The sequence below is a fragment of the Erithacus rubecula genome (assembly GCF_903797595.1).
Source record: "Erithacus rubecula genome assembly, chromosome: Z".
Taxonomy (NCBI): Eukaryota; Metazoa; Chordata; class Aves; order Passeriformes; family Muscicapidae; genus Erithacus; species Erithacus rubecula.
In genome coordinates, this window is record NC_136661.1 from 8,700,702 (window position 1) to 8,715,648 (window position 14,947).

At 40.9% G+C, this 14,947-nt stretch overlaps 1 protein-coding gene and 1 long non-coding RNA gene across 2 annotated transcripts; one reads left to right on the forward strand and one right to left on the reverse strand.

Moving 5' to 3' along the window:
* Positions 1 to 1,573: 1,573 nt before the first annotated feature.
* LOC306814469 lies at positions 1,574 to 3,812 on the reverse strand. Its single transcript, XR_013777174.1, has 2 exons — positions 3,593 to 3,812; positions 1,574 to 3,106 (listed from the first exon to the last, which is right to left on the reverse strand). It is a non-coding gene; the product is annotated as an uncharacterized lncRNA (long non-coding RNA).
* Positions 3,813 to 3,907: 95 nt separating this feature from the next.
* Positions 3,908 to 10,106, forward strand: BTF3 (basic transcription factor 3). The gene is made up of 6 exons (XM_079330067.1): positions 3,908 to 4,056; positions 4,327 to 4,395; positions 7,472 to 7,585; positions 7,783 to 7,984; positions 9,192 to 9,248; positions 9,751 to 10,106. The coding sequence occupies exons 2-6, from the start codon at positions 4,327 to 4,329 to the stop codon at positions 9,795 to 9,797; spliced, it is 489 nt and encodes a 162-aa protein (XP_079186193.1). The 5' UTR covers positions 3,908 to 4,056; the 3' UTR covers positions 9,798 to 10,106.
* Positions 10,107 to 14,947: the final 4,841 nt, after the last annotated feature.

Consider the following 14,947-nt stretch of genomic DNA (forward strand, 5'->3'; position numbering starts at 1 on the left):
GTTTATGACCTTTGATTAGTTCCCTCAATATAATACTAACACGTTTCCTCAACATGCCCTGTTGTTACTCAGCACTGGCCATGACTTTTAGGAGAGCTTTTCCACTGGCATTTTGAGAGCAAATGTCAGTCTTCTGCCTTTAAACTTCCATATAATTTGGGAAAAAAAAAATTCCAGGTAACCATTTTGATGATCTTCCTCAACTCCTATGCTGTTTCTGTGTAGCCAAAGAACAATGTATATTTAACATTGCACTCTTTGATGTTTTTGAGGTCCTGACTTTTACCCTTTTTCAGAATTGAAAAGGTGCTTACTGGGCTCAGGGTCCCTCTCAGGGGAACAGGCCTTGAATCTGCTTCATTTCTCAATAGAAGCTCTTCAGCTACAGCTAGATCCAGGTTTATGTTTATGTTTTCCATTATGGAATTACAAAAGAACAACTGAAGAGAACAAGGCAATACTATTTTAGCATCCTAAAATACTTTTCCTCAGATGCTAAGTTTGTTTTTTTAAGATCTCCTATTTGATCCACGAATGTAACCAAATTTTAGAGTCCCTTGAACTGCCACTGAGTTAATTCCTGATACAACTCAGCAATGTGGTTTTCATCATAGTTTGTCTTCAAAAATCCGACATGAGAGCATACGAGATCATATCTCTAGATATGATCTACAGTTTTCTGTAGATATTTTCTACAGTTCCTATCTTGGAATAATCTTTCTGTGATTAATTTTCACTTCAGTATTTCAGTTAAATAAAATATTTTGCTGCTTGTAATCATCATTTGTCCTAACAATTCTAGAATATTTCATATATGTTGATGGCGGACTGTGATAAATCTGAAGAGGATCAATTTTTACTTTCAATAGCTTGTGGTTACTCAGATTTGGGTTTTTTTTTTTTTCATCTCAGCTGTCTTCACTTCTGCTGCAGGTACATTGGCAGATTCATCCTGCAATAAATTTATAAACTTTCTTTTTAGTTCCTAGGAAACTCTGTCTTCCCCAAACTATCTCCAAACATTCACTTCTCCTAAATCTGTTTTTTCTCCCCTTCTGAATTATATACTGGGTTTGCTAGCTCAGATTAAATATGGGCTTCCCTCGTCCTTTTCCCACAAATTGATTGACTCTTCAACTTTTCCAGATATGGTGGACCAAATTTTTGGAGGTCCCCCATAACCTTTTACAGTTGTTTGATCACACTCTAATTTTCATCTGCAATTCACCTGATGGGAGGCATGGAGGCTGCTGCTTTTCAGAAGCACCTTTTGAATAATCTTGTCCCTGGGAATTTCTATCACCACCAGATGGAGTCATCTTGGGATTATCATTAATTTTCACTAATTACAAAAGCCTCGATTTTAACGGGATCAAAATCTTCTGTATAAATTAACACTCAGCTCTGGTGTAGTGAAAAGATAACATAGGAGCAAACAAAATTTACAGACACATAAAAAGTAGTGCCTTGGCAAAACCTTGGCTCTGGGGATCACTAACAAAGGAGAAAATGTTAATCAATAAAGGAAGATAAATTAATTATTAACATAGTCTTACAGAAACAAGACCAAAGAGAATAGTTAACTGATGATATTCCAGAGAAGACCTAGTATAAAAGTTCAAAATACAGGGTGAGATGGCAAGGTCAGTAGTATGCCTACTGGTGCCAGTAGGCTCATCACACTCAGTTGTGGTGGTGATTGGGACCATGGAGCAACAAGGCTTCTCTCTTGCATCACTCTGTGAGCACGTGTAGCACGGATGAGAATGCCAGGTTCGTTCCCCCATAAATCTGCTCCTGCCCTCTGCTGTGCAGCACAGGTCCTGCAATGACTGCTTTGCCTCCTGTTGGAGCCAAGCAAGCACCCTCCCATGGCTGTGAGATTAGTTCCATTCAGACAGAGTAAACTCAGACACATTGGCAAACGTGTGGGGGACTGGAACTGTAGGCTGTGCATGATCTCTGCCTCAGAAATGCAAACAGAGGAACAGGGTTCACATACACTCAAAGGCAGCAGCAACTGTGTGAGTTAGGAGGTGTGTGTTTGGCTCTCAGAATAGGACTCAGAAAACACATAAACTGCCAATACATAAAAAGGGCACATTAAGGCCTCAGTGAGGGAAAACTCAGCTACAGGGGAACATCTCTGAGGGATCCAGCGAGGGCACACAGAGGGTATTCAGTAACCAGCAGCAAGCAGCCACATGTGGGTAGCTTAGAAATTACCATAATGTAACAGAGAAAGAAAACCCACAGTGAAAAACACACAGAGTGGAAGAAATAAAAAGAACAAGGACTGACATTCAGGCAGTGGGGACAGAAAAAAACTCAGTAGTTTGGCTGGGCACGGGCAGCTGGGGGTGTCGGGCTGGTTCATTTCAGTGGCCCCACCACAGAGCTCTGCCATGGCCAGCTGGGAGGAATGAGGCAAGTTGCTGGGATAGCAGGGAGAAGCACAGCCATGGGCTTTGAGAAGGCGCCTGCACTACACAAGTGAGAAAGAAACACAATGCTTATACGTTTTCTAGCATGAAAAATAATAAACACATAATTAGTGAGGCCACATCTGGAGCACAATGTCCAGTTCTGGACTCCTCAGTACAAGAAAGACAAGGAATTACTGGAGAGGGTCCAGTCACACAAATACAATTGTTGGGGCATCTCTCTTATGGGAGACGGTGGGAGCTGCACCTGTTTAGTCTAGAGAAGACTTAGAAGGGATCTTGTCAATACACATGAATATCTCAAAAGCAGGTGTCAAGAGGATGGTGCCAGAGTCTTTCAGTCATGTGCAGTGGCAGGATGAGGAGCAATAGATATAAATTAAAGAAACAAGAAATTTCACCTCAACACAAGGGATAACTTTATGTTGAGAGTGGCTGAGCCCTGGAATGGACAGTCCTGGGAGGCTGTGGAGTGTACTCTCTGTAACTGTTCAAAGCTCTCCTGGATATGTTCCTGTGTCACTTGCTCTGGATGACCTTGACTTAGCAGGGGTGTTGGACTGGATGATCTGCAGAGGTTCCTTCCAACCCCACTGGTTCTGTGATTCTGTGATGCCACACCATGGATGTCATGCCTGTGGTGGGGAGCTACTGTGGCACAACTGCAGGTAGGGTGGGTAAGACAGCAGAAAAGTGAGTAAGACATGGTAATGTGAGGCTGGGTCCTGCCCTTTGTCCACAATAACCCCAGACAGTGCCACAGGCTGGGGCACAGTGGCTGCAAAACTGCCCACAGGAAAAGGACCTAGAGGTACTGATCCAAACATGAGCCAGCAGTGCTCAGGTGGCCGAGAAGGCCAATGGCATCCTGGTCTGGATCAGCAACAGTGTGGCCAGCAGGACCAGGACAATGACTGCCCCCTTGCACTTGCCACCAGTGAGGCCACACCTCCAGTGCTGTGTCCAGTGCTCAGCCCCTCACTAGGAGGAGGACAGAGGTGCTGGCAGAAGACCAGAGGCGGCCAACGTAGCTGGTGAAGCAAACAAAGCTGGTCTGGAGCACAACTCCTGTGAGGAATAGCTGAGGAAACCGGGGCTGTTTAGCCTAGAGGAGAGTGAGGGGTGACCTTATCAATCTCTGCAACTACCTGACAGGAGGTCCAGCAAGGGGAAGGCCAGCAACTGGTCAACAGGATGCGGGACATAGTCTTAAGCTGCACCAGGAGAGCTTTAGGTTAGCCATCAAGAGGAATTTCTTCCCAGGAAGAGTGACAAGATATTGGAACGGACTCCCCAGGGACATGCTAGAGTCGCTATCCCACCAGTTGTCTAATAAAGGCACCACTGGGTGCCGCGGCCTGGTTGACGCGGCCGGCTCGGGCACAGGGCGGACCCAGTGCCGCCGCAGGCCGTTCCCAGCCCCGCCCATCCCGGGACTCGTGACCGCCCCCAGGGCTCGGGGCGCCCCCTGCCGGGCCCGCCGCGGCGCACGCGCGGTCCGGCGCGCGGCTCCTTCCTTCCGGCCGCCATCTCGCTGCGCCCGCGTGCGGATCCCGGCTCCGCGTCCTGCCCGCCGCCTCCGGCCGCGCTCCGCGCCCCTCCGCTCGCCGAGGTACCGCGGAGGCGGCGGGGGACGGCCGGGAGGGCGGCATGGCTAGGCCGGGGGCGGCGGGCGGCGGTTGGGCTGGGTTTGAAGGGAGACTCGGCTGGGCTCGGCGGCTCTGCCCGCGGTCTGGGACGGTTCCCGGCCCTGTGGCGGGGCGGGGCTGCCCGCGCTGCGTGTGGGCGTGTGGTGAGGGGCGGCTACAGAGCCCCTGTGCCCACTCGCCCCCACCGGAGTTACCACACGCCGCTGCTCCGGGCGCTCTTGTTGTTTCCGCAGATGAAGGAAACCATCATGAACCAGGAGAAGCTGGCCAAGCTGCAGGCCCAAGTGCGCATCGGTGGCAAGGTAGGAGCCGCCTCCCCGCGCTGCCATCGGGATTGCGTGTCCCTGCCTGCATATCGCGCCTGTCACAAGGGGTCCTGGAAAGGGGTGTGGGGAGCAACCATGAGTGCTCTCAGCTTCACTAGACTGGCCTCAAGGGAGGCTGTGCTCCTCCAGGGCCCTCTGAAGTTACTTTTGTAGGTGCAGTATGTAGTAGCTGAATCGCCAGCCGTTTCTCTGTGTATGTTAGGTTACAGCAAACTTAATATTCTGTATTAGAGCGGATGGGAATCTCATCATCAGCAAGGTCAAGTGCAAGGTACTGCAGCTGGGTCAGGGCAACTTCCGGTACCAACACAGGCTGGGGATGGACAGATCAGAGCAGCCCTGCCCAGAAGGGCTTGGGGGTGCTGGTGGGTGAGAGGCTGGACATGACCCAGCCATGGCACTGCCAGCCCAGAGAGCCAAACGTGTGCTGGGTGCATCCAGAGCAGAGTGGGCAGCAGGGCCAGGGGGATTCTGCCCCTCTGCTCTGCTGAGACCCCACCTGCAGTGCTGCACCAGCTCTGGGCTCCCAGCACAGGAAGGACATGGAGATGTTGGAGCATGTCCAGAGAAGGGACAAGAAGTTGATCAGAGGGCTGAAGCTCCTCTCCTGTCAAAATCAGTCTGAGAGAATTGGGACTGGTCAGCCTGTAAAAGAGGAGGCATTGGAGTAACCTTATTTGTGGCCTCCTAGTACCTTAAAGGAGACTACAGGAAAGATGCTTCAAGTCTGTTCACAAGAGCACGCAGTGGCATGTCAAGGGGGAATGTGTTTAATTTGAAAGTAGGCTTAGATTGAATATTAGAAAAAAATTCTTTACTGTGATGCTGGTCAGGCACTGGAACATGTTGCCCAGAGAAGCTGTAGATGCAGTAGCCCTGGGAGTGTTAAGTGCTGAGTTGGATGGGACTCTGAGTAACCTGGTCTAGTTTAGTGGTGTCCCTGCCTGTGGCAGGAATGAGGTGGGTATTGTAGTCCTCTTGCAGCCATTCCATGATAATTGTATGGACTGTTTGAGAAAATGTGTGGGAGTTGGAGTGAGAATACCTTACAGCAGGTGAGGTTTGGTATAGTTTTCAAAACAGATCATAGAGGGTTATGTTGCTGACTTGTTAGAAATACTTAGGGTGCTCAAAGTATTTTTTTTGTATTTATGTGGAAAGTTGAAAATTCTATACTTGTCATATTTCTGTAATTGCAGACTAATATAATCAGAACAACTTTTTATTTTTTTTCCATCTGAATATATGGGTTTGTGTTGCGTGTTTACCTATAACCTAAGAAAAGTATATTTAATGTAGTCATATGACAGTAAGCATCTTTTCTACATGAGGGAGTATACAATATTCTAGGTTACAAATTATTCAATAGAACTCTTGCTGACAGAGTGTCCAGGAGCTTTCATTCCAGTGTTTGTTTGCTGGAGATTTAGGCCACCTTAAACCAGGATTTATGTGGTAATTAGCTGCCTTGGTAATTTTTGCATATTCTTGGTGTATGTTAATGGTTAATTAGAGAACTGTATAATATTGCTGATTGTATACATGTTAACCAGTGTGTGTTTATTGACTGTAGAGGCTTTTAGTATCCATCATGTGAGAGCATGCATTCAGATTAGAGTTCCTGCAGTTTACTGATCAATATAGGGCTTTTAGAGACATTGAGCAAAGCATGGAGTGGTCATTTAGTTTTAAAATTGGCCTGTGAAATAGTTGGAAAGCCTGCACTTGCAATTTTTTTTTTTTTTTTTTTTTTTATAATGGGAAATTATTTCTGGGATCTTCATGGCATGTTGCCATTTAAGTTGAGATGGGTGTGGAGGAGGTACATATTCCTCCATATCCCTTGATCACGTTCTGAAATTTACTGAGAATTCTTTTGTCTAGAGGGGCTTAGCATATACCTTATCTAGTTCAATTCTTGAGTAGACAAGGCACTAAGATCAATACTTCTAGTAGTTTCCAAACTGCTGTGTGTGCTAACCTGGCAGTAGCAGGAATATCTTGTTTTCTTGACAAAAACCTAAATGTTTCAGTGGTAGTCTTTCAAGTGTTAGTTTTTAATGAATTTGTCACTAATATTCCTCATTGTTGGTAACAGAATTATGTTAGTGTCCAGCCAACTTTCAAACTTCTGACAGTAAACTGAAAGGGAATTTTAGCTATTTATATGGCTAGGCGTCAACATGTTATCTTATTATTGGCATGTGGTAGATGAGCAGTTGGAGTGGGAGGACTTAGATTAGTAGTTACATTATGTCAAAAAGTAGTTTAGTTTCAATTACAGACATTTTATGCCAGATTTCCCTGAACCCTTGTGCAAGCAATTAGAGAATGACATTTTCTGCTTTTTCTTAGAAATAGATATCTTCTAATGTGAGGCATTTACTTCCCTGGAGAAATCTAGAACTCTAGGTCTGTTGGACAACTTAACCTTTGCTTGTCTGGTTTCTAAACAGGGTTGGTCTAGAACACTAGAACTATTTTTAAAAATGTATTTCTGAAATATTTTTGAAAAGTAGGCATTCTTCAAATATGTAAGTCCATCAGATGGCTATTTAGAATAAAAATGTAGTATTTTGACTTTTCTGATATTCATTTGCTAATGATGTGTTCATATGGCCTCTGACTATTACCAAAATTTGGCTATAATTTAGGAAAGGCAATCTAAGAAAAAACTAATAACTTTTAGAAATTGCTTAAAGCTGTTAATTCCTCAGTTTTATGTCTTGTGATAACTTGGGTTAACAAGGGTAAACGTGCAACTTCCCTTTTCTAAGATGCTGCAGTGAATCATGAAGTTTGTGGAATAAATATTCTCTTTTGGCACTGCTTCCTAAAACCTCATGCTTTTCCCACATGCAAATCTTGTCTTAGTGCAAGGGAAGACTGGTGCAGTGCAGTTGGGCAGCAGATTTTCATGCACTGAAACACATGAGCAATATGTTAAGTTGATTTGTAGATATTGTAATGTAGTTACACAGTGCTTAGGATTAGAGTTTGTGAGAACTACTTAAGTTTTACCTTGTAATTTTTTTTTGTTTGTTTTGTAAAGGGTACTGCCCGCAGAAAGAAGAAGGTTGTTCACAGAACAGCTACAGCAGATGATAAAAAACTTCAATTTTCATTGAAGAAACTGGGAGTCAACAATATTTCTGGAATTGAAGAGGTAATTGCTTCAAAGGAAAAAAAAAAATTATATAAATAGAAAATGTATTAAAATCAATTTTCTGATAAGTAACAGGTCCTGAACTTGTCTGTAAATTATTAGTAGGTTTTCATGGAGCTTTGAGAACTTTGATTTCCTGTTAAATTGAAAAATCCTGTTAGACTGCTTCAAGTACTGAATTTTTTTTTTTTTTGCAGGTAAACATGTTTACCAATCAAGGAACAGTCATTCACTTCAATAACCCGAAAGTTCAGGCATCTCTTGCTGCTAACACCTTCACTATCACCGGCCATGCTGAGACAAAGCAGCTGACAGAAATGCTGCCTAGCATCCTAAACCAGCTCGGAGCTGACAGTCTGACCAGCCTCAGGAGATTGGCAGAAGCCCTACCCAAGCAATGTAGGTTGAACTCTGTAGCAGCAGTGACATTCCATGCAATGTAGTTGTCTGCAAGGATGTTATAAAATGCTTAAAAAGAAGTCAAACTCTTTAAAATCTATTTTATTTATAGCTCACATTGGATGGCAAGTATGACTCAGTAAAGCAAAGTCACCTGTTGGTGTGTCTTATAGCTGGGTTAGCACTGGAAAACTGTAGCCAGACTTGATGTGGCTACCATATTTTGACATTAAGATGCACTTAAGCTTTAACAACTTCCTGCTGCTTAAACAAATGAATGTTAGTGATATCCTTGTCCAAAGCCCTTTCAAAGGAAAGTTTCTTCATCAGTTCTGGTTCTCTAGAAATTAATGTACAAGTCTAGGAAGAAGCCATCTTCTACCTCATGTTTCTCTTAAAAAGGGAGAAGGATTAATTGGAGTGAAACTGAGGTCCTAGAAGGTAAGAGACAGCTTGACAGTGCATGAATGGATAGTTGTAGAGTAGTGGCAGAGGCAGCTAGACATTTGAGATGTCTGTTGTTAGCGTTATACTTCTGCCCAATTCAGCAAGTGCTCAGTGGTCTGCTGCAGAAGAGATGGTTAAGTTTCACTAACTCTGTCAAACACAACAGGAACGGTTAAAGAGATTACTGAGTCAAGCGTGGACAAGAGCACTAGGTCACCTCAACCCCCTAAGGAGGGTAAAATTGTGTGTCCAGTTCCATATTCCTCTAACTTTGCAAGGGAACAGTAATACCTTTTAAGTACTTTTTCTAGTGGTGTGTCTGCCTGCAGCATCACAATTACACCTCAGCTTTATTTGGATATGTAGGATAAAATGATCCTTTCTATTCCTTAAAACTTGATGATGTAAAATGTGTAAATTTAAGAGCCATGTGGTAGTCCATGGATTACTACAGGTTTTTTTTCAGGAAAACCTGGTAAAATCAATTTCCGCTTGTATTTGGAAGTTACTGTCCTGCCAGGCACTCAGTATACCTAGATAGAAGATGTTGACCAGTATGCTGTTTAGCATGCATCTTCTAATTTCACTATTGGGCTGTTTAAGCATTGTCAGTAACAAGATTTTTATTTACAGAACTAGATAAAGCATTGCAGCTTAGCCCAGAATCTTGGATAATATTTTCAAAAACACAAAGCTAAACAATAAACCATAATGACTATGGTGATCTTGAATGAAGCTTTTGAACTATTTGTTCTTGCAGCTGTGGACGGAAAAGCACCACTTGCTACTGGTGAAGATGATGATGATGAAGTTCCAGGTAAGAACAAACATGCAGTAGAGGAAAATGAAGTGAATTTTACCAAGAGATCTTACACATAGTATAAGATCAGACCAGGGATAGTAGGAGTGTTGTCTAGTCACTTGATGTTACAGAATTTCTATGTAGATTATTTAATTAATTTCAGATACCATGATAGACTTCACAGTTTTAGCTAGCATTTTGATCCCATGTTGAAATTATAGCTATGACTAAGATAATTATTTAATATTCCATAAGAAACTATCTTGTCAGAATCACTGCCCAGTTGTTATAGTGAAGTTTAATGCTTTTAGAAGTGTGCTTTCTAATGAACCATCCAAAACTTCCTTGGTTGAGCAAGTAGAATGAACCTTGAAGATCTTAAAAATTATTTGCTCTGTATTTTACGAGCGAAAATTTTTATGGTGATATGAAGTAGGACTTAGGAAAAAAATTCAAACCCAAAATGTTTGGCATAGGGGAAGTGGGTCAAACTTTAATTCCAACCATCTTTTTCTAGATCTTGTTGAAAACTTCGATGAAGCTTCGAAGAATGAGGCAAACTGAACTGTCACCTCCTGAATAAAATTAAAACTTGAAAAAGCTACATGGAGCTGCTATTTTGTATTGTGTCTGCCTTGATTTTATTTCCTGATGAGATCTCAAGATCTGTGATATTTGGAAACTCCTTGAATCTACAGCTCCTTAGTTACTGCTTGTACACAATATTATTTTTGTGGCCTGATTGAACAAACCTATGCTTTGAAATAAGCCAGATTGCTAACAAATTTCTGCCTAGACACATTTTTTGAGTAACTTGTATACAAGCAAACACGTTTAATGAATTTTAGCATACAATAAAAACATAAAAAAGTTCGTGGTGCGACTTTTTGTCAGAAAATCTGAGTAAAAAATATTAAACAAAAGGCTCTAAGTATTAAACAGTTTTCAAAGGTTTTACTTTTATACAAAGCATCTTCCTTTTGCTGTGTTAAAAAGCTGGCTGCTGAAAAAAAACTTCCTGGGTGTAATGAAACCTTTTGGACATAATTGGTGAATTTCTGATGTTGCAGGTAAGAGCTAGGTAGGCCGTAAGCTGCTTTGTAAGCGGCCCAATATAAGACATAGATCTATTTTAGCAACAGTTAATGGTGACTTAGTCTAACAAAACATGCAAGTCGAGGTAGAATTCTTACTTGCCAACTGCTTGCTGCTGTTCCTCATGGCCTTGGGGAGCTACATGTGAGTGTTAAAATTTTTATCTTCAGTGAATTTTTACTAGATATTTGCATTGCATAACTGTTTAATGGCTTGAACAATACAATTTTAATTTTAGTTACCTGAATCCATTGGTTATGTGGGGGAATGAAGCACAGAAAGGGGGAAAAGCATTAAGAGAATTCATAGTGGCTCTTAACTAAGTCTGTATTTACCAGCTTCAGATCTATTAAGTAATTATTTGAATGTTTCAGGAATGTGTTTTTATTGCTTTTTGGGTTTTTTGTTGTGTTTCAGAGAAAAAGATAACTTTTTAGAGTACAAGAAAGACATTTTAAATTCCATTGTGACATCTGTGTAGATGGAGTTTCCAGGGGTGAGAGCTAAATTTCATGTTTGTGAGTCATCGATATTACTGGCCTTGTAAGCTTGTTTCTAGAGCAGAAGTTTCAAGAAGTGTGGATTCAGCTTGACTTGTCGAGGATAAAATTCAGGGTAACATTTGCAATAGCTGTAGAAAAGCTCTCCACATGTGCCTGGAAAAGGGTGGGTCTGTGTCTGACTTGCCGAGCATGTTTGTCATGGTGTACATTGGGAAACAGTGGAAGAACTTGTTCAAGCCCTAAGACTGTAGTTTGAGGTAAGACAGCAGACTAATGTGAGCATGATATGGCTGAATTCAGGTACAAGAACTTTGAATAACAATTTTAGTGCAGTTGTCTTGGTTTACAAGTACTTTCAGCAATGAACTGTGCTTGTAGCATTGAATTAGGTTAAAAAAGTGCATTCATTGAATTGTGGCAATATGGTAGAAAAATTAGGCCTGAGTGAATTTGACTTTTGAAATGAGGATGGCAAATGAAGTTGCTGAGTATAAGGGAAAAAAATTCTGCAGAGTAGCTTGCCAGACTTCCTTGTTCTGTTGGATAAATGACATGCTGGGTTTTTATCAATGTGTTACCTGTTCTGTGATTCAGATATGATAGTCCACATAAATTCTTGCTTTAGGCCATTGTAACCCTTATGAAATACTTTATACTGGTTTCTGTCTTTTGAAGTAACTTCGTACCTTGCTTAGATGTTCTAGAGAGTGTTTTGCACTCTAACAGACATACATTTGGTACTTAAAAAATAAGATCCTTTTTTAAAGCAGTGTCTTTGAAGTGCAAAGTAAGGATAATCTAGTGATCAACAACCATGTGACAAGCCCGTGGAAATCTTTGTGCAAGGTATGCTCCCAGTACACTCCCAAGCAGGAAATACTGGCATAATCTACACAGACTGAGGTAAAGAGATGAGCAAAATATGTTCTTGGCTATAGCAGAGTCTAAGTGGAAGTAAAGTACCTATCTGGTAAGGTTGTAGTATGTTTAACATAGTGTTCAATCCTGGACTCAGTGATGTGATTTTCTCTTGGTAAGGAGTTTGATTATGGTTTTCCTAATCTGTCATTAATTACTAGAAACTGGGAATAGTGCTGATGATTTTTATCAGGTTAGACTTCTGTGTAACCATACTGTAATTAGGCTATTATGGATTTGTATCTGTAGTTTTACTTGGAAGATGGCTCTCCATTCCAAATATTTTGGATAATGGAGAAGTGAAAACAAATGCATGTGTTTCTACTGAGATTTTTATTTTTAAAAGGCTGAGGGATTGTTCAGGTTCTGTCACATTAAGCTCTAAAATGGCGTAACTCAATGCACCGGTGGGTTCTAGTGAGTATTTTTCATAAAGTTTGGAACAGATTTTTGGAAATACTTTCATGATTGATAGTCTTATGCTTTAAGGACTTAGCAATGTTATAAAATTAATGTATTCAAATATAAAAACCCAAACAACAGCCCTTTTGGGAGAAGGTGAAGCTGTGTGTTTTATTGAGCTAGTGGTGTACATATGAAAAGCTACTAACTATGGTTTTAAACCTCTTGAAGCCACCTTGCATTATTAATACATGTTATTTCTTACTATTAAAGTCTTGTGAGTCTGTGGTTGCATCTCTCAGGAAAAGTAACCATTGAGAATTTCATGTAGTTTATAGTGCACATTAAACATACATGACAAAAGAAGAACATTTGGTTTAAAACGTGCGCAGCTCAATACTCCAAATGTGAAATCAGTGCTAGTCTATCTTACTATGTTGATTTGCCTGCAGTGTGGGGGACGTTTAGTGTAGTTTCCACCACTGAAATGTTGTGCTGGTACTGTGTTTTGTAGGTGAAACATCATACAGACAATTTACTTTTCCTCAAGTTGTCTACTATATCTGCTGAAAACCTAATTATGTAATGGTACAATTGAAATAACAAGCTATTTTCTCCTTTAAATGTGGAAATAGTTTTGAGCAAGTTAGTAAACTGGGAAGTTAATATTCAACAGATATATAGGGAGCTCCATGCTAATGATGACAAGATTACAGCCTTATTATTACTGGCAATATGGTGGTAGAGGAGACATTTCTAGGCTATATATTTTAAAATATTAGTAAGTACTCAACATGTCTTGCACTTAACTAATACATGCAATGTGGCTTCTAATTTTTCTGAACTATTCTTTCTTCATTTTCTATCATTTCAGTCACGTCCATGAGAGTTCCTGAAGATGTTTTTTACTGGATATGATAATTGTAATCTCCAGTAATGGAGATTGATTCTGAGAGGAAGTAATATTTTACAAAAAATGGAGCTTACTTACAGTGCAGCTGAGCCAAGCTTATTTAACTTAGGTGAGCTGTCTGTAGCATGAGGGAGTACCATAATTTGTTTGACTGTGAGCTGAGCTCAGTAACTTTAAAGATGAATGAAGAGTGGATGTGTATGGAAGCTCTGAGAGTCAGGAATGTAACTATTTCTGTGTATTCTAATTGACTTTAAGCTGTGCTTTCTAGTAACATGGTACCTACAGTTGCATCATGAAAGTTTTAACTGCTCTGCTAATACTATGTCTTGGATTATCACTATAAAATAACGATACTGAAGAGAAGGAAGACATGTTATATAATATTGTTACTGTACCATCTTGCTGTAATCTGCGGTTTTTTGTAAGAGATTTAACAGATGTAACTTATATTACCTTAACATTACACCTGAGGTATCCTGCTACTGAAAAAAAAAGCTATTCTAACTATGTTTTTGTAGTGCAGGAATCTAGTAATATTTTAACAGATGAGTTACAACCCAATGTTTTGTATTGCAAGTGAATCCAAATTAGAACAATTAGAACAAATTAGAACAATTGTTGATCAATTAGTGTTGTAATTGTATAGGCACTAATGATTATACCCTTATACCCTATGTCTGTGTAACTTCTTTACATGGGTGGATGGCAGAATTCTAGGATATCTTGGTACCATTCAGATTGGTTGAAGGTCAATTTGAGCATGCAAAAGCTTTTGGTTTTGATACCCAGTAACTAGGATTTGTAACGTCTCACACAAGGATGTGATATGCACTGAGGGATACTGGCAGATGAATGTGGAAGTATCTGCTGCACTTGAGATCCTTACTCTGCGATTCTATTGGGCTGCTTTTCTTTTTCTGGAAAAACGTAGTAATGGGTTGTGTCCTATTCCAAAATTTTAGAATTCATCTGAAGTTAACAAGTCTTAACATTCTCTGTGTAAGTTGTACTTACTGAGTTAATAATGTCTATAAGGCTTATGCTGGAGTCTCAAAAATCTCATCACACCTGCACAGCTGATTAGTATCCTGCTTCACAACATATAACTTGTGGCAAGTGTTTGCACCTGTATGTTAGCACTGAGTTAAAAATAATGGAGTAAGATTAGGCAAGGTTTGAAGTTGGAAGTATCAACTGATACAGAAGGAGCTGTAGGTTTAAGATGCAGCTCCACGGACTGTGACTAGTCCTGCTATTCTTTCCATTTTTTTCCAGTGACTCTGTCAGGCAAATGCAGATGTAACTGAGTATGATTGGACAGTCAGATCACTCAACAGTAGCATCTTGTGAGCTGCTGTTTTGTGATGGATTTCTAATAACTCTCTGTAAGAAAGACTACTGCCACCTCTAAGAACCCACCTAAGATACAGGAGGGCTTCTTGTCCTCTTGTGCCTGCATAAAGAAAGATAATAAGATGATTTGGGATGCCAAAATCTATACTTGTGTGACATTGGTTTTTGACATGACATCTGTGGTGTTACATAGATGCTCACCGCTAATCTCAGTGGAGTAGAATGGTGTTAAAATGGATAGGGTGGTGAATATCTTCCTTGTCTCTTCAGTATTGTTGTCTCTGCAGAATTAAGAGGAATTAAAAGTAATAATGCTTCCTTAGATCTTTGTGAGTAACATAGCTAAGATGCACGGTGAGCAGACTTAAGTGGTTAGGGCTATTTTTATGAAACTTTCTGTGACAACTGTATCTTAAAAGCGTTGGCATTTGTGCTGATTTCTGGCATTGGCTTCACCTGTACAAGTCAGTCAATCCATTTTGCTGTGTTAGAGTTGTAGCATTCATCTGCCCCCACCAAGCATGAGC

Bases quoted from the DNA above. Each gene is read 5' to 3' on its own strand.
- BTF3 (XM_079330067.1), top strand. From the start codon at position 4,327: ATGAAGGAAACCATCATGAACCAGGAGAAGCTGGCCAAGCTGCAGGCC. The intron at 7,586-7,782 runs GTAATTGCTTCA...TTTTTTTTGCAG, and splicing joins ATATTTCTGGAATTGAAGAG to GTAAACATGTTTACCAATCA. The intron at 7,985-9,191 runs GTAGGTTGAACT...TTGTTCTTGCAG, and splicing joins AGAAGCCCTACCCAAGCAAT to CTGTGGACGGAAAAGCACCA.